At 46.9% G+C, this 23,130-nt stretch overlaps 1 protein-coding gene across 1 annotated transcript in view; it reads right to left on the bottom strand.

The window, feature by feature from the left end:
• Positions 1-1,388: 1,388 nt before the first annotated feature.
• The window catches only part of grin3bb (glutamate receptor, ionotropic, N-methyl-D-aspartate 3Bb), a 42,187-nt gene continuing 20,445 nt past the window's right edge, over positions 1,389-23,130 (bottom strand). The window contains exons 2-9 of the mRNA XM_029001481.1: positions 15,284-15,918; positions 10,979-12,071; positions 10,192-10,337; positions 9,081-9,196; positions 5,865-6,016; positions 3,345-3,509; positions 2,689-2,756; positions 1,389-2,479 (exon numbers count right to left, since the gene is read on the bottom strand). Of these exons, the coding sequence (XP_028857314.1) occupies positions 1,921-2,479; positions 2,689-2,756; positions 3,345-3,509; positions 5,865-6,016; positions 9,081-9,196; positions 10,192-10,337; positions 10,979-12,071; positions 15,284-15,918 (2,934 nt within the window). The 3' untranslated portion in view covers positions 1,389-1,920. The remainder of the gene's footprint in view (positions 2,480-2,688; positions 2,757-3,344; positions 3,510-5,864; positions 6,017-9,080; positions 9,197-10,191; positions 10,338-10,978; positions 12,072-15,283; positions 15,919-23,130) is intronic.

The raw sequence follows: 23,130 nt of genomic DNA, 5'->3' as shown, positions 1-23,130 counted from the left end.
GACTGACTTTGGTACGGAAACAGAACGTGGAGGGGAGGGTGTCGAGGACGCCCTCTGCGTCCTGGGGACGGGTATTTGAGAAGCGCGGTGCTTTACCTCACCCTCCCTCAGTCCTCAGTGTTGTTTTAAGCCTGTAGGGAAGAAACCGACTTTCTTTTTTTTTTTTTAAAGTTTGGTTGCACTGCACGGGTGGAGGTCTGTGCATGTCTTCGTCTTGATCGTCTACAGGCCTGGCAGTTGCCTTAATTCCTTTGTATCAGATATCGACAAGAGAATAAAATAAAAACGAGATCTTATTCAGCATAAAGATCAAATGGGGGGAATAACTACGCTTCACACATGGTTTTAAAAGCAACTTCCACCGCCCGCCCGTGTCTGCTTGTGTGCATCTACAACAGCAGTTATAGCAGCTACCAACCACCAGGTAGCAGTTTGCAGTTGTCATGTCTCTTGCTGTACTGAGTAAAAATATTTTTTTCTTCTTATCGTAGAAGCAAAATATGTGCAGATGCAGGTTTTGAAAACTCTTCTAGGTAAACATAAAGCAGATGACAATATGGCAACGTAATTAATTCCTGTTCCATTCGGTGGACGGAGGAGCGTTGGTGTGTCGGAATGCCTAGGAATGCCGGGACTCGTGGGGTGGGAATGGGAATCGAGAGATTTCACCTTGGCAATAATTAAAGCCTCGCGTGGCGTCGGGCTTTGGAGAAAATCTATACCGGCCTAGAGAGCTGTTCCGCCGGGAGCCCAGCTGCTGCTTACAAAATGGCCGCCGCTCCTACAGCCGTAAGGCCAATGAAGAGTCCAGTCGCCGTTGGCTGGTTTTCTTTAGGAGGCACAAGAAAGAAGCGCAGGAACCGAGGCAGACGTCCATCAACACTGTGTTACGTACAAAAAAAAAAAAAAAAAAGTAAGACGTTCCAGCAGGTTTCCTTCAACAACGGCTATGCAATGGATGGGGAGAGGCTCGATGCCTGTCGTGGAATGATGTTTTGTGCAATATAGAATATGTCAGCTTTGTGAAGAGTACGAGTTCGTTGTGGAGTGATGATTGCAATTTAAGATGCTCCCGGATTGAGGTTATGTGATCAGTTTTGTTTTTTCTTTTTTCTTTTCTCTCCTCTTTGTGCCTATTTGCTATTCTGTGAGAGCAGGATGATTGATTGTAGCCTTGCAACAAATTGCTATCCATTGTAGTTCATTTAGACAATGTTAAAACATAATCCTCGAATCTGTGACAACTAGATTTCTCACATTCGTGTGTATTTAACTGTAAAGTAAAAAAAAAAGGAGGAAAAAAAAGTGCCTAAGGGGGGAAGTAGCTCCTTGGGCGTGGCATTTGTGTCTGCTAATTTCTTCCTGGTTGCCCCGGTGTTTTGCGTTTGTCTGACAATGTTCTTAATGACGTTTCATATTAATTAAACCAGGCCTTTTGGAGAAGTCAGAAATATAGAGTATCTGAACTTTTTAACAGAACACACATCTCCTTTATTGTGGAAAAAAAACATGTCAAAGCCAGATAACGGTATGAACAGACATCATTGGAGGAGTCGAAAGGGACGATGAAAATCTCCAGTCCGGGTGGAGTGGCGGCATCTCAGATTTTTATCTTTTTTTTTTTTTTTTGGCCACCACAAATGACACCCGAATCATAAAAACCCGAATCAAATAAATCCAGAAGGTGTGAGGGACCCGGAGCATGCTGCCAAATCCAGCCGAGTTCACCAGAGCTGGCCCTGTGCTCCTGTATCTCCATTAAAGGATTTCCAAAAAAAAAAAAAAAAAAATCCCAGAAATTCCATGACGCGAGCGGCAGGTCCATCCGCTCCGTAGTGAAGCGGCGCGTCTGTAGCGTGGAAGTTGCAGATAAATTCCTGGAAAGTCATACAGTAGACGAGCGGTCCTCCATTAGAAACATCACCTCTTACCGTTGGTGTCTTTGGGCGGAGCTGGGCGTGGCGGGAAAGGGACGGCGAGAGGAGGGGGCTCAGTGGGCAGCGGGGCGACGCTCGCCCTCTCTTTGGCCAAAGCGGTCTGAAGCTCCGCCCTGCGCGCCAGCGCCGCCTTCAGCTGTTCTCGGATCTCCTCGATCCGCTCTGTGAGCTCCTTCAGTTCTCCGTCCTGAGGCGGATGGTTGGCGGTGGAGGACGACGATGAGCGTCCGGCGGGGCGAGGGAGCGGAAGGGACAGCGCCAGGCCGCCGTTCTCGCACACGTGGGAGGCCGCGCCCCGATCGGCCGCCCCACCTACTCCTTCCCCGTCCCTGGCTCCGTCTCCGCCCCGACTCGCCTCACCCACCACCCGGGCCAGGAGGCGGCGGCTGTTGAGTGTTTCCAGGTTAAAGTGGACGCGCTTGTCTTTAGCCTCCTTGACCGCTTTTGCTGCCTGGTTGTTCTCGTTGTTCCAGCGGGCGAAGGCTCCGTGCGGAATGGGTGGAGGTGGTGGCTGGGGGGGCTGTGACTTTTTGATGTTACAGCTGCAGAGGGACACACACAACATAAGGCTTATCAGTCCAGCACATGGATGAAAGGTTCCATTTGGAGTGTCGTGTGTGTGTGTGTGTGTGTGTGTGTGTGTGTGTGTGTGTGTGTGTGTATATATATATATATATATATATATATAACATTTTAACAACATGCTTATTTAGTATTTTCTGCTTCAGTGTTGCATGTGAAGTTCATGAACCTTTTCTCTGAATTTGCACGTTGCCTCTTCACGTCTTCGTAAGTCATGTTCAGGGCTCTGTGGATTTTCTGGAGAAAAACAATGACAGAGTGCATGATATATTAAATAGTAGAAAAGCTAAAATTGGTCTTATTTTTTGCATTAATCAGAAGGTTGCAACAAAATTGGGGGCAGTGGTGGCCTAGCGGTTAAGGAGGCGGCCCCATAATCAGAAGTTGTCCGGTTCGAATCCCGAAACGCCTGTCATGGCTGCCCACAGCTCAGCAAGGGTGACTGTTTAAATCCAGAGGACTCATTTCGTTGTGTCACCGTGTGCTGTGCTGTGCTGTGTGTCACAATGACCATCACTTCGCTTTCTTTCTTCTTGAAATGCTCCATAATTACAGACTTTAAATGTAAATGATATTCGGCCAGCAGAGGGCGCTGTTTACCCTTATAAAACTTCACACGGACTGTGTTAAACTGTTCTATTGATTCAGCTTTTGGCTGAGACCTGGGTACGACAAACCTTTTAAAGAACGTTTTACAAGCAGTAAATGCCTGCCGCTGCTAGCTCTGGGTGTGGCACACGGCTCAGAGTGGACTCTTCATAAAGTGGACCGGGTGTTCGCTTTGTTTTAAAAGAGGTCAAGTTGCCAGCGCGGTGGCGTACTCACCTGGCTTGTGTGGAGCCAGTACTTGAACTTCTGCCGACGGCGGATGTGGGGCAGGACCAGGCGGTAGAAGGCGTGCTCCCCGGCCAGCGTGAGCAGGGCCCCGGTCACGCCCACACAAAGCAGCACGAACAGGCCTGAGAAGTGCCGGATGCCCATCTGCAGGGTCTGGGAGAGTTAAAAAAAAATCACAGTGCAAGAATAAATGACATCATGTCGATGCCAGATGTGGTAAAATAATAGTACCAGTTCAAGTTTCTAAGCGCATTAAAGCTCCCAGCAACAAAGCCCCTTTTGATCGGCCTGTTTGTAACGTTTGCTCGCGGCATCAGAGTTTTACGGCAGGTGGCAGTGTTATTCTGCACACGTTACGCAGAGTCACGGGGGGTTAAGTCAGAGCCTCTGTCACCAGGTTTAAGGGAACGCGTCGTACCCCAGAGAGGCTTTGATGGCGGAGGGGGGCTCAGCCTGCCTGGAACTAATTGAAACGAAATGTCTAATTGAAAAAGAGGCCGCGCTCGCAGGACGGGTTGGAATGGAGTGACGGTGGGACGCGGGGACGTTCTGGGCTCTGTGCTCTACGCCCTGAGCACTGGTTGGAACTGGCCGCGACCTAGAATGTTCTGATGGAGTTGCAGTTTTACGGCCTCCACCTTCCGCCAGTAATAACACTTCTTTCAAAGTGCAGTCAAAGGCACTTGAGGAAGATTAACATTCAATCTGAGTTTGTCAGCTGGAAAAATGATTTTTTTTTGGGGGGGGGGTCTGAAATTGAAAATGCGCGCAGTGGTCCATACCGACTCATTCGCTGTGAAAAGAAGAACCTTCTCCTGATAGATGGAGGATGAGTTAAAAATCCCTCTTCCTTCGCGCTCCGACCCCAGCGGTAAACAGCCCACGCCGCAGCGTGGATCTCGGGGACGAGAAAATCGACTTGCCGGTGGCAAGATTGTTCTGGAATGCTGAGACGTCGGACCCCAGGACTTCCCCCCGTTCCTCAAGCCCACGTCCCCACCCATTTAATCCTGGGCGGCTGCCAGGAGGTGCTGCCAAGTCGGGCCCTTACTCTCACACTGGCCCCTAGTAGAGTGTGTGTGCATGAGTGTGTGTGATGGTGGGTGGGATTGATTCATCCCATTAGCATTCGGGGGGATGGGGTGCGATGTGTTGACTCCATTTTAAAACGAGCATGTTCCGTCTTCTCAGCCTGCTTGTGTTGAAACAGGAGGAGGCAAAATGATTTAAAATGGAAATGAGGAATAATCTTTTCATTGCAGGCTATGCTAATTTTTACCCACAAATTATATTAAAAAAAAAAAAAAAAAATCATATGGATAATACGGTTTAGACCTATAACGTCATTGTACAGGGTGTGGGCAGGAGTCGGCTTAGCTTGACGCTTAACCCTGCCGGATCCCCCATCTTCGCTCCTTCAGAGGGCCCGTACCCTGACGCTGAAAGCAGCAGGCAATGAAATAAGAGGCGACAGAAATCAATAAGTAAACTGGCGGCCAAATCGCTCCCATCAGAAGTAAAAGAGCGTCGGGATGATTTGATAATTAGGAAGCAGGGAGTTTCCTTCTTCCCGTGTGCAGATGGCGAGACGCCTCTTTCTATGGGTTTTTTTTTTGGTTTTGCGTAAATTCCCTCATCCGCGTGGCGGCACAGCACCGGCAGCTGACCTCTGCAAGTCGGCCTTGTCTAATCTTCTGTTTGCCTTTCCAGGGTCCCCGGCTGCCGACGGCTGTCTGGGGAGCAGAAGCCGCTGGTAAACGTGGCGGCCCGTCACGCTGACAGGAAGGGCCGCATGGAACGGCGGCGGCACGGCTGCGTCATTGTTTGGCCTGATTAAGGCTGCAATTAATTAGCGAACATCGCAGCCCAGTGGCGCAGGACAGATGCCCACGGCTGCGGGCGAGTGGTGGTTTGGGCCGCGGCAGTGGTGCGGCGTTGAGACTGAGATACAGATGAGGTGTGTCTGTCTCCATTCATTCATGAGCCCTGTTACTCACACAGTGTACAATGTTTTATTATTACAATATTATTCTATGATCATTAAAACTACGCATTACTATTATTACGTGATCATTAAGCCCTAAGAGGCTTAGAGCCATTCTGCCTTGTCTGAGGGGTATTGTTCGTCTCAATATAAAGCACATGGTCTCACATTACTTATTCATTGTATTTTTCTTATTAAGTGTATAAATATTAACTGCTTCAACTAAGAAGTTATAATTAGGAGGTCTGTATTAACTGTAATCACAGCCGCTTGGCTATCAAGAATTTTATCACTGCTTTAAAAAACCCATCTAATTAAAAGGATTAAATTGACATCTGAGGATTTTATCACATTATACACGAACTCTGTGCAGATTTAAAGTCAAAATATGTTCTCCTACCTGGTCCCCATCACACGTCCCAGCTCACTGAGCTGCACACACACACACAACACATTAGGGAGGCTTCAGCTCCACAAGCACCTCTGTCACAACAGCGTTCACCTGCATCACCGGGAGAACTCACCTCTGTCACAGCAAACACCCTCTTCCCACAGGGCACCACCTTGTACCACTTGTCATGCAACATGTCCATGTAGCCATCAGACTTGTAGCGGCTGATGAACTCGGAGATGTTGGAGGTCAACGGGGAATTCTGGGGTAGCCCAATCCCATAACCTGCCAACAGAACCGAACTGCAGTCAACGTGGCGTTCTTCAGACAGTAAGATAGACTGGCACACCCAACCACCATCTACTAGCAGATTTTCCTAACCGTCCCATTCCATCACACACACAAATCTACAGACGATTTCAAGTCAATGCAGCTTGTGTACATTCCTTTGGATGAAGAGAAAGTGGAGAACCTGGAGGAACGTCACAGCAACACAGGAGAGGATGACAAGTTACGATCATTTACAACAACATTTTACAACATTTATTTTTTAGAATAATCACATACAGTATGTCTCAATGAGCTTTGACCCTTCTGCACACAAGGAAAAACTCTAGGAGAGAGAAAAAAAGAAAGGAAGAAACCTTGGGAAGGAGTGATAGTGAGCCTGCAATTGGCGTCAGTGCAGGGTTTGGACATGATTTGGCGAAAAAGTCCTACAGTTGGAGGAGGTGGAAAGAGGTGGATTTACGATCCTCAGCACAATTTTTTAAAGCTTGTATCGTATTAACCAATCCATCTCAACATGACTGATATCATAGAACGTTTTTGTCAACAATGACATGAGCTTTGTCTACGTCACTTCCAGCTCTTTTCTCCCCTGGCATCAACAGGGTGACATCACGCACAGCCAAACTGAATTGTGGGTCTGAGTGAGAAAAGAATTAGACACACCCACAGGACCAGACACGTGAGCATATGGTCTGAAATGGAAGTGGCACGGGAAAAGGTAGACTCTGACTGGCAGGACACTTCTGGCACATGTAATCAAAAAAATTCCTCCAAAATATTGGTATTTACCCACAAATGTGTTCTTGCGACCTGTTTCACTCACGCCAGGAGAAGAAATGTTGGGTGTCCCTGAGAAAGACACTTCACCCTGAGTTTCTCCAGTGGGGGACTGTCCCTGTAACCACTAATTGTAAGTCGCTCTGGATAAGGGCGTCTGATAAATGCTGTAAAGGTGATGGCACGTGACCCCTCAAAGTAAGTCTGCAAGCTCATGTGATTCAGAATTTGAATGGTCTTTTTTTATTTTATGGCATTTAGCAGATGCTGTTGTCCAGAGCAGACAGACAGTTCAGGGACACAAAGGTAGTAAGTGGGGTTTGAACCTGTGACTTTGTGGTCTTTGTGGTTCATAGGCGGTCGTGTTACCCTCTAGACTACTAACACCCCAACTCACTCGTCTCAATAATTGACAAATTATTCGACGCCCAGAATAGCTGTTTGCTCCAAACATAAAACCTGTTACCGTCAGAGAAACGCATCAGCAACTGTGTCCTTGAAACGGCGCATTTCCAGCGGCTCGGCAGTGGACCCCCGGTAAAAAAAAAAAAAAAAAACGGTAAACAAACATTGGTATGAACCTCGAGCATCGTTTGGCTCGGGGAATTTTCTCCCGGGGGGGAAACCGCCGATCAACACAGAGAGCAGACGCACGGTGGAATTTCAATACGGTTCCTCAATAATATAACATCACGCCGGACGCCGGGCTTTTTTTTTCAAGGTTTCTACTTCTTGATCCCGTCCACGGATCTCATTACCTCTCTCCATTCCCTTTGAAGATTTGATTAATAAATGAAAATTATTAGGACGGATTCCGTGGGCAAAAAAAAGCACCAACTGAGAATGGGGGAGTGTCCCTGTCCACGCACACACAGGAAGCAGCTCCTTCACGGTGACTGAGACAGGGAGACACCTGCTCCCCCCCCAGAAGAGACGCACAAGTCTCGTTCAGTCACCGTGTTGTTTTTCTGCCCTCTCCCTCTGCCTGTCAATCATCCGCCGCCTCCCCCCTCAAGCATCCCGGGCTGACAGATGCCAGCCGCGCCCGACACATCTCATCAACCCCACACAGTCACGCACGCACCGCCCTGTCCCGCCACCGACGGCAGCGCTGCGCGTTTAATTGTGCTCCGTGGGCCAACGGCGGACAGACATCGCTCAGGCAATAATTGCAGCGCTGATGGGGAGTGTAATATCTTTAATGGGGTGCATCACAGCCCTAATAAACTTCAGCCTGTCAAATAAAGTCTATTATCATTTTGTCTACTTTAACGAGAACGTGTTCGCTTTCAGCGAAAGCAAAGTGCGCGTCGTGCTTCGTCCTCCAGGCCAAACGTCCTGTTCTATAAACATGGAAGCGGCGTCCAACCTGAGGAGAACCGCGCTGGGGGACAGAGAGGCTGGGGGTTAAAAGACGTGATTCACACGCGTGGGAAGATGACTTGAGGGAGTCGAACCCCAATTACCGCGTCTCTCTGCGCATCCTCCACGAGGCCGCGACCGGGAGGGAGGGAGATTCCGCTCCTCCGGTCCCCCTTTCATCCCCGCGTCCCCGCAGGGGCCGGCGCGGGGAAGGAATGGGTGCCGTCTCTTCTCTAATGCAATTCGGCTTCCGTCCCTGTCTTCAGAATGGGTGACTTGGTCTTTACAAAGGAAGCCTGCCAGGCCAAATGTTGCCCTTTCAGAGCTGGCGAGCTGTGAAATTCGGTTGGGGAGTGTAATATATGTAAATGGATCGGGTGTAGCGCAGGGGCGGTTGGGGATTTATCAGAGGCAGTGAGAGGGGAATGCCCTGGGCAGGAAGGTGCAAAGCTGGAAACAGCCGCCCAGGGTGGGAATGAATCGGGATCAGCCTGGCGGGGAAAACGTTTCCTCCTCCTAACCTCGCCTCGGAGAGACGGCCTGCTCACATTACGGGACATTAAGGGTGAAATAATCGAAGCTGCGTCCCCCGACAAACGCGATGTGCTTCTCATTCGTTCTAATCCTACGCGGACTGTCAGCTACCTTCGTTGAAGTAATCCGCGATGCCCCAACGCTGACTTGAAGCATGAACAACAACGGCGGGCGAACGCTCGCATGCATTCACGCTAATCCTGCGCCACCTTCCTGAGCGGGGGAGCAGTGTTGGAATGTTACAGAATACATTTGAATAATTATTTAACAAATCAAAATATGTAAATTCCCAGCGCAGGGTAATGGGATTTAGGAGTCAGACACCTGCAACGTGCCCCTGGAACACAGCACTGCACCTAATGGTTCTTACTGGTTCGTGTCTCACCTTCGATGGCGAAGGGTTTTCCAACTGTCAGCAGCTTGCAGTCAGCATCAATGGACACCTCATAGTCCAGGAGGGCTTTGTCCATGATGAAGGCGTCCAGCTTAGGGGGATCTGTCCTTCAACACACAGAGAACACATCACCTCTGCCCTCAGTAGGAGTCTCGGTACCGACAGTCATCATCGAGCCTCACAGCTACTACGCAAGTGAGGTTCAACCTTGACTCGCTGCGCACGTTACATCTGGATGGATTTTGATGGATAGAAGGTGGTTTTAATGTTGTGGCTGATCAGTGTGCCTAGAATGTGTTACCACTGCCATCCCTATATCGCCTCGGATCACATGTGACTTGATCTACATAAGACAACATGAATATAAATGGAGTGCTCGGAAGTAAATGGGTGCAGACGAAGCGTAATTTTAAGCACATGTTGGCGATTAATTCCACTTACATGATGCTACAAGATTTTTTTTTATTACATTTGAATTGCAGCAATTTGGCTCTGCACAAGCCTGGCTAATCAAACCATCTGTTGATGGGCCTGGGCTATTTTAAAGCAATTTGAACATTTGCACTTTCCATGCATTGCTGTTAGAAGGGTTTACCTCAGGTTCTCCAACTGCACTTCTAAAATTTTTATTTTCCCAACCCTGGGTGTGTGTGTGTGTGTGTGTGTGTGTGAGTGTGTGCATGAGAGAGAGAGAGCGAGAGAGAGAGAAAGGCAGGACCTTCACTGCTCTATACCACACAGTCAGTTTTCCCTTCGGAGGCAGCTCAACATTTTTCAATGCTTCTTGATGGGAAGAGAAAAATATGCTTTCAATTCATTGTAATTCAGTCCTACATGAATGGATTCCTCTCTGGACCCTCTTCTCGAGCGTGGTTGAAAAGATAATTAATTATTTAATGAATATACTCAATATACTATGTCAGGATGTGGTTAGTGCTGGGCATGGAAAAGTAAAGGATGGAAATAAAAATGAACATTTATAAAAACTGACAGAATTCGTATGATTTTAAGGTGGAGAGCAGGTCGCTTGTTATTTGTACACAGTTGTTTCACTTCTGTCATTTTCTATTAATATATACTTCATATAAGAACTTTCTCTTACTTGAGTGTTGCGACCCCATCGGGTGTGGTGGGCTCATTGAACCTCCTCATGTACTCGTGCATTTCCGGAAAGCTTTTCTTCATGTAGTCCTCAGCACTGCTCTCCCGAACGGTGCCAAAGCGGAACCCATGGGATGGGTGATGGAGCTGTGCAAAAGAACGTCAAGAAAGACGGCGGGGAAGGGTTTATCGCTTGGACTCGAAAGTTTAATAGCATAAATCTTAGGGCAGAGGAACCTTGAAGTCTGAGGACATGAACCAGTCGGCGGCGACACACCGTTGGAGAATCTGCAGAAAAAGTTCACGCTTCCATTTGTGTGGCAACCACGAACCAGCCAGCTGGTTCTGCAAATTACTTTAATCTCGTGGCTACAAAAATAATTAAGCATCTCAAAACCACAGAACCTTAGAAAGCACTTGGCTAATTTTAATACCAGATGCTCCAGGCACAGCTACCTCTGACACAACAGGAGTCGACCATCTTCCGGAAATCTCCGTATGTCCTGTGACTGTCTTCCTGCTTGTTTGCTTCTTCCCCACTTTTAAAACATTTCTATTTATTTAGCCACATTTATTCAGTTCATGCATAATTTCTAATCTTCTGTAGTCCTCCATAATTCTACAATCAGAGCCCCAATATTTTATAGATTCGTCTTCAAGGCTCCTTTCCTTTAGTTGTTTTTCATTCACATTTCATCCGAGAGAGAACAAGTTAAACACAGTAATTTAACATAATTACAACATTTACGTCAAATGTTGCGGCACAAGTTGAACATAAAACAACTCACCTTGGCATCGTGTATTCCTGAGAGCTCCTCAAAGGTCTTCTCCCCGACCATGACTGCAGCCAGGTTGGCCGTGTAACTGGACAGCACCAGCAGGCAGAAGATGGCCCACAAGTTCATGAGGAACCGGCCCGTCCAGCACTTGGGGGTCTTGCTCGAGACGGTCCGGCCGAATAGGATAGCATAACACAAGTTGAGGGCTGAGGAGTAGGAGAAAACCTTGACACGATTCCGCCCGTGCGGCGTCATGCCGAAGGGGCTCTTCCACTCATATAGTGTGAGAAAGAGCGCGGTGATGTGCAGTGCCACGAAAATGCCCACCCACATGGACCAGTGCAGAGGCCACATGAACGCACCGATAGGGGCCGCCGTGTCCTTACTCCGGACCAAGATCCCTAGGCTGGTCGAGAAGAAAGGACTGGTGAAGTCCATAACCTTGCTGCGGGCTGAGTTGATGCTGAAGCTGGTAACAGCCATGTCAGCCACTCCGTTCAGCAGGTCGCCCACCAGTCCTGTCCAGCGACCACCTTTCCATGCGCCATACTTCCCATCTCCGACAATGTAGAGGTCGAACTCAAAGTTCATGTCCTCCGCCAGCTTCTCCAGCAAGTCAATGCAATATCCGTAGCAGCACTTGCTGAATTCTGAGGGGAGGAAGCTGCTGTTGCCCTGCGCCAACTCGTGGAAGAAGCGATCCAGCGTTTCCGAGCTGTTGGTACCTGCGTCCAGGCAGTACTGGCCCGCCGGGCAGTGCCCGTCATCATCGACTTCCCGAGTAAAGACGAAAGGGTGCTCCACCAACGTCACTACCCGCAGTCGGCTTCCCGCCACGGCCATACCCGCCCGCCAGCGCGCACCCTCAAAGCCTCGCTGTCCCTCGGCACGATGCCGTGGAAATGAACCATACCAGAGCCCTTGTTCCTCTACATCCAGCTGCCCCTCCTCCCAACTGCCTACGGTGACCCAGGTGGGTTGGCCCACCGCGTCCCGCCGCAAGCTCCACACATGGGCCCGCTGGGAGGTCAGCACCCGGGAAATGTTCCGCTGCGCGCTCACCGCACCAGTCAGTCCAGTGAAAGATGTGTTCCACAGGAACCTGGCGGAAGGAGGAGAGGAGAGTGGGTTCTGCAGAACTGACACAAGACTGCTGTCACTGCCACAAACAAATCCTCAATAAATTCTAGACAGGGAGGTCGGGTCTTTTCCAGGTTTTCGATCTTTGTGGCTCCTGAGCTGGTGGGAGTAAATGGCTTGAGAAGACAATGACCTACTTTCCCGAGCCTTGATTAGTGGTTGTTTGAAGGATTCTGAAAAATCCTCATATATACAGGGGTCCTCCAGGGTTACACTCTAGAGGGACAGGCCAAGATAGCCAAATAACCTTTAATGGCAGCCAAATTCAGTGAATCATCTTTGGATGACTCAATAAATTTACATTAATAGCACAACTGGATTAAAACATTTAAGGACACTATTGAAATCGATTATGTTTTGCACAGTTCAGTAGCATAATTTTTTTTTTATTGCAAATGTATCACATTTTTTTATCTTAATATAACACAGAATTTTGAATACTCAATAACTCCCTACCCATAACCATTTATGTTAAGCAGGGCACAGGGCATATACATACATACCCCGGTTTAATATAACATGCAAAAATGCTATTTACATTATGATGTCTGTAGCTATATACAGTACACATCTTCTCATTCAATGTGTTTTCTTTATTTTCATGACCATTTACATGAATCTCACTAAAGGCATCAAAACTATGAATGAACACATGTGGAGTTATGTACTTAACAAAAAGTGGAGATCTGACCTCCACAGTCACCGGACCTGAACCCAATCGAGATGGTTTGGGGTGAGCTGGACCGCAGAGTGAAGGCAAAGGGGCCAACAAGTGCTAAACACCTCTGGGAACTCCTTCAAGACTGTTGGAAAAGCATTTCAGGTGACGACCTCTTGAAGCTCATCGAGAGAATGCCAAGAGTTTGCAAAGCAGGAATCAGAGCAAAGAAACTAGAATATAAAACATGTTTTCACTTATTTCACCTTTTTTGTTAAGTACATAACTCCACATGTGTTCATTCATAGTTTTGATGCCTTCAGTGAGAATCTACCAATGTAAATGGTCATGAAAATAAAGAAAACACATTGAATGAGAAGGTGTGTCCAAACTTTGGCCTGTACTGTACACTATTTCCAGGCTGGTGTAAGAATGGTGGGAACTATTCTAGTCTAGGTAGGGTAGTATTTACACCATGGTCTAGATAACACTTAAAATAAACGAAAGTGAAAGTAAAAGTGAAAAGTGATTTACATTGTGATACACAGCACATGGTGACACAACTAAATGTGTCCTCTGCTTTTAACCATCACCCTTGGTGAGCAGTGGGCAGCCACGACAGGGCCGGTACTTTTGCTCAGTGGCACCTTGGCAGATCGGGATTCAAACCGGCAACCTTCTGATTACGGGGCCCTTCTGATTCCTTAACCACTAGGCCACTGCCCATATGATAAATATAAATAATACAAATATAAGGATTTGGCAGATTTTTTGCTGTATCTTCTTTATGGTGAATACCTTTGATTTTGAAGTACTCACAAATAGCCTCACTGTGTGACCAGTGCTATTTGTACCCAGGTGTAAACACACACTGTTAAAAAAGAAAAAAAACCGACTTGAAGCCACACATGTACGCAGTTGCAGAGAAGCGAGTAAAAGTCCCTGGTAGATGTGGTGATGGCCGTTGGAGTCGGTGTGACTGTCTTGTTGTGAAAGCCTTGGCAGCTCCATCACTACTCCGTGGCAGCGTGAATGGGAGGAGGAGGTTCGGGCGGGTCACTTAAGGAAATGCGCAGCTCCTACATGCCCACAAGCTGACGTCAGCCAAAGATGGAACACCTGGCAGCAGCCATCGATAAAACATGCAACGCGACCACCGCTGAACTCTTTCGTAAGGAACATGAAATGAGCGCTGGGGGAGAAAACAAATGAGTGAGGTTGAAAAAAATGCAATTTGGCCCCGGCCCCTTTGTACCATTAATTTCATCTGCCTCGGGAAGCAGATTGGCCCCCCTGCTGATGGCCCCCGCCCTTAAGATCAGGCACAAAGCCATTACACTGAGCAGGCCGGGCTCTTCTTAATGCGACACTGACTTGTAATTACTTAAAAGCCACCCGTTGTGCGCACACACAATTGTGCGCACACACAATTTCAGCTGCTCACTTTGCCGTGCCGCAAAAAAAAAAGAAGACGTCTACGGCTTATTTCCTCGCTCCTCGAAAAATCCCCCTCACGTCCACGTGAAGTGTTGCATCACTTCGCCCCCCTGTTACAAATCGCTGACATCTGATGACTGTTCGGCAACAGGATGCCGACAGGCGGGGCTGATTTTGTGCCCTTCAAAGTCAATTGTGACAAATGCTCTCCCTAATGACACCGGCGGCGAACAAAACACACAGCGGCGCGAGTCACTTCACGCATCTCAAAGGGCAGGCGCGATAACTCCGTCTGCGAAAGTGATCGGTTCCGTGGAGCGCTTCCGCTTTCACCGCGCCCCGGCGCCAGCAGCTTCTGAACGAGGGCCCACAACAGTCACAGCTCGTCTTTTATCCTATTGTGCCCAGCATGGCGGCCATTGTGCACAGATCCGCGGAGCTTCAGTTTTAATTCTTGCTTCTGGATCGGGCCGAAAAGCCGAAGCTGGAGAGGGCGAGGGAGAGAGGGAGAGGGGCGACCGAGTGAGAGCACACTGTCCGCTCCACGCCGCGGCCCTGAGTGGCAGAGAGTGCTGTGGGCTCTTTTGATAAGAGCGATCCCTCCCCTGTGGGGAGGCAACTGAGTGGAACTCATGAATAAAGCTTAAAGCCGCCCCGAAAAAGACGTCTGCATGCAGCCCGTGCGCCCGTGCGCGGCTCTGAAAGCGCCGTGCATCTCCGCGCGGCACCGCACATCCTTTACATCAGTCTGCGGCCGACGCCCCGACACGGGATGAATACATTTACTGACTCGGCGGGTTTATTATAATACCCCAGACTTTTCCGGCCGTATGCACCCGTGAGCTAAATTTACCGCCGATGGCATGCGCATGGGCCTTTCACGACTCCGTTGCATAATGCGACAGCGGATTGCAAAAGCCAACAACCCTCCCCGGAGAGCCGGTGCGTTTGTTGTGACTCGGGAGTCGGGCTGCCTTGAGGTTACCTTTTTTATTAGATCTTAGGTGGTTACCAAGGTGAAGGAATGTCTCCGATTCGATCAAACTTCGAATGAAATAGATGCCCCGTGGCGTACTTACCTTGCCAAGTACTGCCCGGACGATGGCACCTCGTGTTTGTTGGGCTTGTCGTAGCAGTTGACCATGTTCTGAATGAGGGCGAGGTCTGGCCGTACCACGGTGGCTGCCGCAACTGCCCGGCTGACCAGCTGCAGGGCGTCGCGTATGTAGAAGTCCAGCGACCTGCGGTCCACCTCGCCGTAAGCCAGCAGCCCTAATGGCAGCCCAATGGTGTGCAGAGTCTCGGGGCTCAGGGGATATCCCATAATCCAGTGCACAGTGGGCAGCGTCAGGCCCAGCTCGTGGGCGCTGCGCAGAACCGTCGCCGCGCACTGGGGGTCGGAGCCGAACAGCAGCACCGAGGCCGGCGGCGGCTGGACCTGGGCAAGGTGCCTGGACAGGAACTCGGAGACTTCTGCCTCTTCCTTCACGGTGTGGGACAGATCCAGACAGGCCCGGAGGTGCCACTGGGGCGAGTCACCCGTCCAACTCGTCGGGCCCAAGGGCTCCAGCAGCTCCAGCAGCCCAGCCTCCTCCCAACCCTGGCAGAGCACAGCCATGCCCTCCTGCCAGCCGCTGCGCCGCAGCACTGTCATCAGCAGCTTTGCCAGTCCCGATGGGGGGATGCCTGTCACCATCTGCAGGTGGAAGCGGTTCTGAGCGGTGGAGACAGAGAATGAGCAAAAGAATAAATAGCTCGCAATAAATCGACACTGTGCAGTTTTATGGCTTTAATTCAGCAAATCGGATGTACTAGAGCTTCCCCAACTAGTAGCATACAGTGAAATAATTGCACTGCAGCCCCCCCAAAAAAGTTGAAGGTATAAATGTAGATACTATTCAGAATTTGGACATTTCTGTATTGCGCTTCCTGTTTAATTAATAATAGGAATATTCAAATAATTCTAGATACTCGACTTCTAAATTTCATAATCAAAAACTACGCTGTTACTCTAAATATCCTCAATACAGTAGTTATTATCCTGACTTGCTGTGTGTTTGACTGCAGTGTTGACAGCCGATGAGTCAATAGTAATAAATATTAATATTTTGAATAAAATTGTATCCTCCTTAAAATAAAAAAATAACCCTGTGTGTGTATGTATACACAGTGATTTACCTTCCTAAATGCAATGACACATAATCTGGTTACCAAAAATAAATAAATATTAAAATAAAAAGTATTTAAAAATACTATAAAACCAATCATGCAAAAAGTTACTTCTCTTGTTGTATGCGTTCAAAGGAACATCTGTAAAACAATGTGAGGATGCAATTTCACATAAATTATAGGACATTGCAATTGGATCTAGAGAACCCGAATTTCAGGCCATCTGCCTCACAGGAACGGGTTCCATTACCGCTGGAGCCCATTCAGAGGGACGCAGGCCCGTCAGCCTAACCGCATCTGACAACTAGTTAATTTAGCCCCGCCGACAGCGGCCCGCTTGCAGACACGGGGAAAGCATATTGCTATTCATCTTCTGTCTCGCAGGATTTCCCCTGATCATGTGTTGTCCCCTGTCTGACGTTTCCACTGGTCAAAGGGCCCTCGCTCAGAGGGAGAGATATAAAAAAAAACCAGAAGAATCAGTGTTTGATATTGCTGTGTTAAAACGTGGTCAGGCAGAAGGAACTTCACTGATATTTACAAAATGTGATGTTCACAAGCAGATACGGAGATGAAAGGCTGTCTTCTGATGTGTGCACCCAATACGAGACATAGGAGACGTGCTCTGGGACGCAATGGCAGGAAACAATAATACTCCCATCGCTGATGGCCGGAACTGGGTTTTCACCCATCAAAAATGTTGAACTCCATGACATTTTTACTCACTCAGAGATAGACAGACAGAGATAAAGCAAAGTGGCAGAGAGATAAAGTGTTTGAAGTATGCAGAGATCAGGGTGGACGGTCAGTCTGTCTCGACTCCTCAGCGAAACATGGTATCAGTGTGACCCGATCAATCAGGGATCAAGTCACATAATGACCAATCACAAGAGAAAGTGTGGTTAAAATTGCATAAAATGTAAACTTTAAATGCCAAAAAATGTATTTCAGTGCACTACAGGCTGGGGGTTTGGGCCACCCTCAGATTTAAATTAAAATCCCTCCCAGCACATTTTCAGGCATGCAAAGTGAATACCAATGCACTACAGACTTGATATGTCCTCTTCAAAACTAGCAGCAAATGTGGTATTTTTGAGTCCTTGCAATAGCAGCGTCTCTGTTCATTTTTTTTTTTTAAATACTAGGGTGGGATGAAATCTTATGCCATACGGCAGATATATTATAGCAGATATTTCACAGTCCAATTTTTTTCCTCAGTAAAATGTACAGTCCAAACCACAGGAGCACCTGATACAGAATTCAGAGCCTTCACAAAAAATATTGACTCAGTGCATTCATGGCTTTTTATCAGCAGAATATTTAACAACGGTTTTAAGGCTTTAAATGAAACATTAAAAGGACTTTAAGCTTTGACACATGTGAGACAATATTCACTGAGGGATTTTGTAAAGAGTTTTTCTGAACATTCATAAAAGGGGACAGCGGCATTCACACAGACGATCCACTTCACTCGAGGTCTCTGAGAGCTCTGAGAGCTTCTCAGGAAGCGCATGAAGAAGGGAAAGACATAACATAAAACTGTGCAGTCTGGCTGCTACCTGAAAAAGCATCCAACAGCCAGAAGAACCCGGTTAACCAATCTGCTTTAAAAGATGCATGAGCCTGACGCTTTCAGAATGTACAACGTGGATGTTCAACCCAGCAAGCCTTTCACAGTTGGCCAAGTGTTCTTTGTGACATCTGCCATCATCCTCGTCTGCCCAGCACTGGTATGAACACCAGGCCTGGACCTGAGTGCATCTGGTCAGGGGCAGTTAGTGTAAAGAGAACACACAGCATTATGAGAAGTTGGACAAAAGTAAAAGCCATAACCATTCATTTTTAATTACTTATAATACTCATACATATGTGTCCTTTCTGGGATGTAGTATTGTATGGGATTAATTAAAAAGTGAAAGTGAAGTGATTGTCATTGTGAAACACTGAAGCATAGCACACGGTGACACAACGAAATGTGTCCTCTGCTTTTAGCCATCACCCTTGGTGAGCAGTGGGCAGCCATGACAGGCGCCGGGGAGCAGTGTGTGGGGACGGTACTTTGTTCAGTGACACCTCGGTGGATCGGGATTCGAACCGGCAACCTTCTGATTAGTGTACAGTTGGACTGTTGATAAAACAACCAGAGTTTTTGAGTAATTTGAAACCCAGAGGGCTCCAGGACGCATGCAGGATTTAATATACAACACTGAACCCAGAACACTGACCTTCAACATCACACAACAAGGCAGAAACGCCTGTAGAACTTCTGTAGAATTCTGTAGAGTTTATTGCACTGTGTCCATTTACAAAATATGTCCCAGAAATTGGGGATTGTAGCCTTCAGTAAGTAATTGCTCTTCACAACTGTAAGATGGGACTGTGCTGCCACAGGACTGGTGAAGTTGCAAAAAAACAAACTCTCTGTGGCAGGTTAATACATTAAATACTTCACGAGCAAACCAACAAAACCTGAGCTAAAGAGAGAGGCACGGCTTATGCTTTGCGATTTTTATTTTTTTCCGGTTTGCAGAAATGCTGAGTTTTATCAGCACTTTACAGTAGACCTGATAGACGGCTGGCTTTGTTTAATAAAGACTCCACTCGGAGTCATCTTAGTTTATCCCTCATTTCTGCTGCCAGTATTTATTGGAATACAATGGCTTGCGGTGAGCCAACAAACACTGAGATGCAAGCCCCAGCTCTTCTGACCCCCAACAATTTCAAGTGAAGAAACAGCTGACTTCAGAAACCGCAGAACGTTCATTCTCTTGCCATTCTGATTCCGAATTAAAGGAGACATTATTATCTGCCGCAGACTGCACCGTCTCTACCGTTCCGAAATGGTGAAAGGTCTGAGACCTTCTGCAAGATTGCTTTTTTTTTTTTAAACCAATTACGACACATTGCCAGTTGAATTTCGTAGCACTGTAAGTGAATATAATCAGATTTTATCTAGAATTGAGATCTTATGAGGAACAGAAGGACCTCAATGGTCCAGGTATTGGCAGCAAAGGCGAGGCAGAGGAAGAGAAAAGGTAGACAGTTTGATGGAAAGACGACATGGTGCATTACTTTGTTTAACACCCCCATTTCATGGCTTGCCAGCTAGCTGTGGGCCATGTGATGGTGTCTGATGCATGGAGAGGGTCCAGTCCTGTCTGAAATACCAATAAAAGCCAGAAGTAAGACAGATAAAAAAAAAAAAAAAGTAAAAACTGTTCAGGAACTATTACTTTTTAGTAAACCTTTAATGACAACGTGCCAACTGAGCCCACAAAGTGCAAAGGAGAAAAGTACAGGAATGTGCAGGTTATTATTGGGGATGTTGAGATTTTGCTTACAAAAACCTTTTTGGTTTGCCAAATGATAGGGGTTTCTAACTTACCAGCAAAGTACAAGCTGTGCATCACGTCCCAGCAGAGGCGCCCGCGATGTAATCTGCCGAGCTCAAACGCGACAGGCCAATCAGCAGCACAATGCTGAATCGTCTCGCTACACGTACATGCTCCTGGATGAGGCTTCTCTCCCCACTAAATTAAATAAGGTCCAATTACCTCACACTTCCGGCCTTCCTGCCCATGCAAATTGCAGGTTTTATCAAGCCACAGCAGCTCTCCATATCGAAACGACGTGTTTGGACTGTGTGCAATGACTATTGAGCAAGTTGACAAATTCCCGAATAGCCACATGAATTCCTGGGATAAGGACTAATGAACAAAGAACAGGGAGCAAATTTCCTTGAAATAAGCCCTGCAGACGAAACGAACAAGATGCCCATCCCAGCTAGATTAATTACCTCTACAGGTACAGGATGTCATTGGTTCGATGTGTAAATGAGGAAACCTAGAGTTCAGCAATCCGACTTCCTGGATTGCTGATAACTACAGACAGGTACTGAGACAATCAACACACTTTTAATTCCTTGTTTTTTGCCACAGTGTTCTTATACAACATTTGTTTGCACCTTTTTTCGCATTCACCATCGCAGCATTTGTTTCAAATATGTGAAAACACCTCCATCCTGCTCCACCAGGTCCTCGGTTTCGAGTCTTGTCACCCTGAAGAAACTTCAGGAACCCCTGGGTGATTGTTCCAGTGTCATGTCTCACAACCTACTTCCATTGGACAGGTGAACACCGTCCACCATGACAGTACAGCGTACTTTTCATTTTTATCTCCCAAAGGCAGCATGCATCACCTCTTCCCACGGAGCAGTCATTTCAGCCATAATGACGGTCCTGGTAGGGGTGGACTAGATGAGGCAGTATCTGGCAATAAGGAGGCTGTGGTGATCTCTTGCAGGAACTTTAACTGTGCCACAAATTGAGCACTAATTGAAAAGAGGCCACTTTCGGAGACAGCCAATCAGCATGGTCCACACATCAGTTCTTTTTAATGTAAGTTTAAATCTTTACTGCAGCTGCTGTTGCATCACAATAATATCAAATACTTTTTGCACATAAATATCCCTTCCACAAGCAAAAATGTGAAAGTTGCAAGTCAGGTAACATGATGTAGGCCACAGCCAATCACAAAACCATGGACAGAATTCCCCCGAAACTGTCACAACCGCGTAGACATGGTCTGATGTAAACACACAAATCCAGCCCATCCAGAGCACTAAGGCTTTGCGTCTGGAGCTAGAGGTCACAATGAAGATAACGCTTCATTAGTTATATGATTAACCCTGTTACTGTGAAAGCAGGGTTATCATGGCTAACCCAGCGATTACCTCATCCAATTAAAATATCACTATCAGCAGGTTCTTGGGGTCACATCTACTGAAGCCTTTATGAATACAATCTCGTTTCTTTAAAATTGAAGCTATGATTAATATCCAGCCTCATTTGAGAGACATTCATCATTCGAGCACCAGAAAGCCACTAAATCCATTCTTTTTTAAAGTAAGGCCTGGAGCTTTCCATCTGACTTGTCATTTTTCCTCCGTGCCAATGGTGAATGGCTGGATGGACTTACCAGCGCCAAATTAATATTTATCTCCCTGCATTCCTAATCGCCCTACAGTCTACTTCACCAGTTCCAGAACAGAAAATGAGAGAGAAAAGACTGGAAGACACCTCCTGAGCACAGCCTGGGGTTATTTTATCTTCATTACACACTTCAACCATGTTTCTTCCGAGTTCAGAAAGAAGTGCTGCAGAAGTTAGATGGGCCAAACTGAAAATAATTGGATATTAAATCAAGGTCCAGCCATGACTGGCTTTGAAAAACCAATATCAGTTGCACCTAACGTCATAAAAAAAAACTGAAGAGCACTTACCAGTAATTAGTAGCAAATCAACAACCAGCCAGAATTAGCAAAAAAAAATTCCGATGGCTTGTCGGTTGAAAACATTGTGCCAGCACTTTAAGCCGTCTTGGCCAAACAGGATTTTTTTTTATATCAACAAAAACAACAACATGTATTTCTTATGTAGCTCATAATCACATACAGTATGTCTCAATGGGCTTTGACAGGTCCTACAGCTGATTATTTCTTACATAACTTTTTATTATATGTAGAGCGATGTCGCATACCTTTAAAAAGGGGCTCTATAAATTAGAATTGAAATTGAAAATTGATAGAATTGAAAAACAGGAGTAAAACAAGTAATTAAAACAGTTTACAATGCAAATGTAATTCAGCAATCTGCAGAATTTTAGAGAAGGTGGGTGAAGGAATTTACAGATGTGTCAAGGAGCACATGGGGGAAAAAATACATTCCAAAATCCAAAAATCCACCGGAATATATGTGTCTATGCATATATGGACTGTTTCTGGTTGGAGCAGGTTATGACTCGGGCTGACTGTGGGATTAAAGTTACTGTGACAGCGTCTGATCCAGGCGCCTGAAGCTAATATGGACTCGGTTTGAGGATAGCTCTCCCTTTAGGGCGACGTTTCGTGATTGAACCACTCTGATTTCACTACGATACGGCCCGTACAGAGGTCATCCCTGAGACTGGAGCTTCTGTCACCCCTGGCATATGGGATTAATTATTGATCGGTATCCATATTCTGGCTTTGTTCAGGAATGGAAGGGCCTCTGTTTGTGAGACATTCATCCATTCTCAGGCCTGTGATGGCATTTTTACAATTGGGATAATTGACAGCCTGTCTCTGCAAGAAATGCAGCATAAAAAAAAACAAACCAAAGGCCAGTTACAGTTATAAATGACAAGTGGAATAAAGCAGGTTTCCACACAGAACAGAGGCACAAAAACACGTTAAATGGACGTTTGCTTATCTGCGAGCTTCAGAATAAGTACAAATTAGGTCTTTGTCTTGCATACAAGCTACATGCATGGCAAGGAATGCCAAGAGCGTTGAACCACAATGCCTCAGAACCACAATGATCAGATCAATTAAGAAGAAAAACAACTGCAACTGACTTAACTCTGCCAACATCAATGCGCCCTTCATTGATTGTGCATAAAGGCTTTGCGTTTTAACCATAAACACAAGACCGGTGTCATGCCGCATCCTCCTTTTCAAATACAGCTGTGTTTTTACCACCAGACCGTGTACAAACAGCAATCACAGACGTGTGATAATCCCTTTGTAATTGTCCGGGCAAAGGGCAAAGAGATTTGCCGGAGCAAAGCCAATCTCTGTCTCAAAGGAGCAGCGGTGTTTCTCCAGGGGAGGGGACGGCATTCCTGCCAAAGGAATCCACCTCTTTCATTTGAAATGCCAACGTAAATAATAATTACATATTACCGGACAGGCGGCGGGGAGGCACATACGGTCCCTGGG

Source organism: Denticeps clupeoides, chromosome 13 (assembly GCF_900700375.1).
Source record: "Denticeps clupeoides chromosome 13, fDenClu1.1, whole genome shotgun sequence".
Lineage (NCBI taxonomy): Eukaryota > Metazoa > Chordata > Actinopteri > Clupeiformes > Denticipitidae > Denticeps > Denticeps clupeoides.
This window is presented reverse-complemented; position numbering and strand designations above follow the sequence as displayed.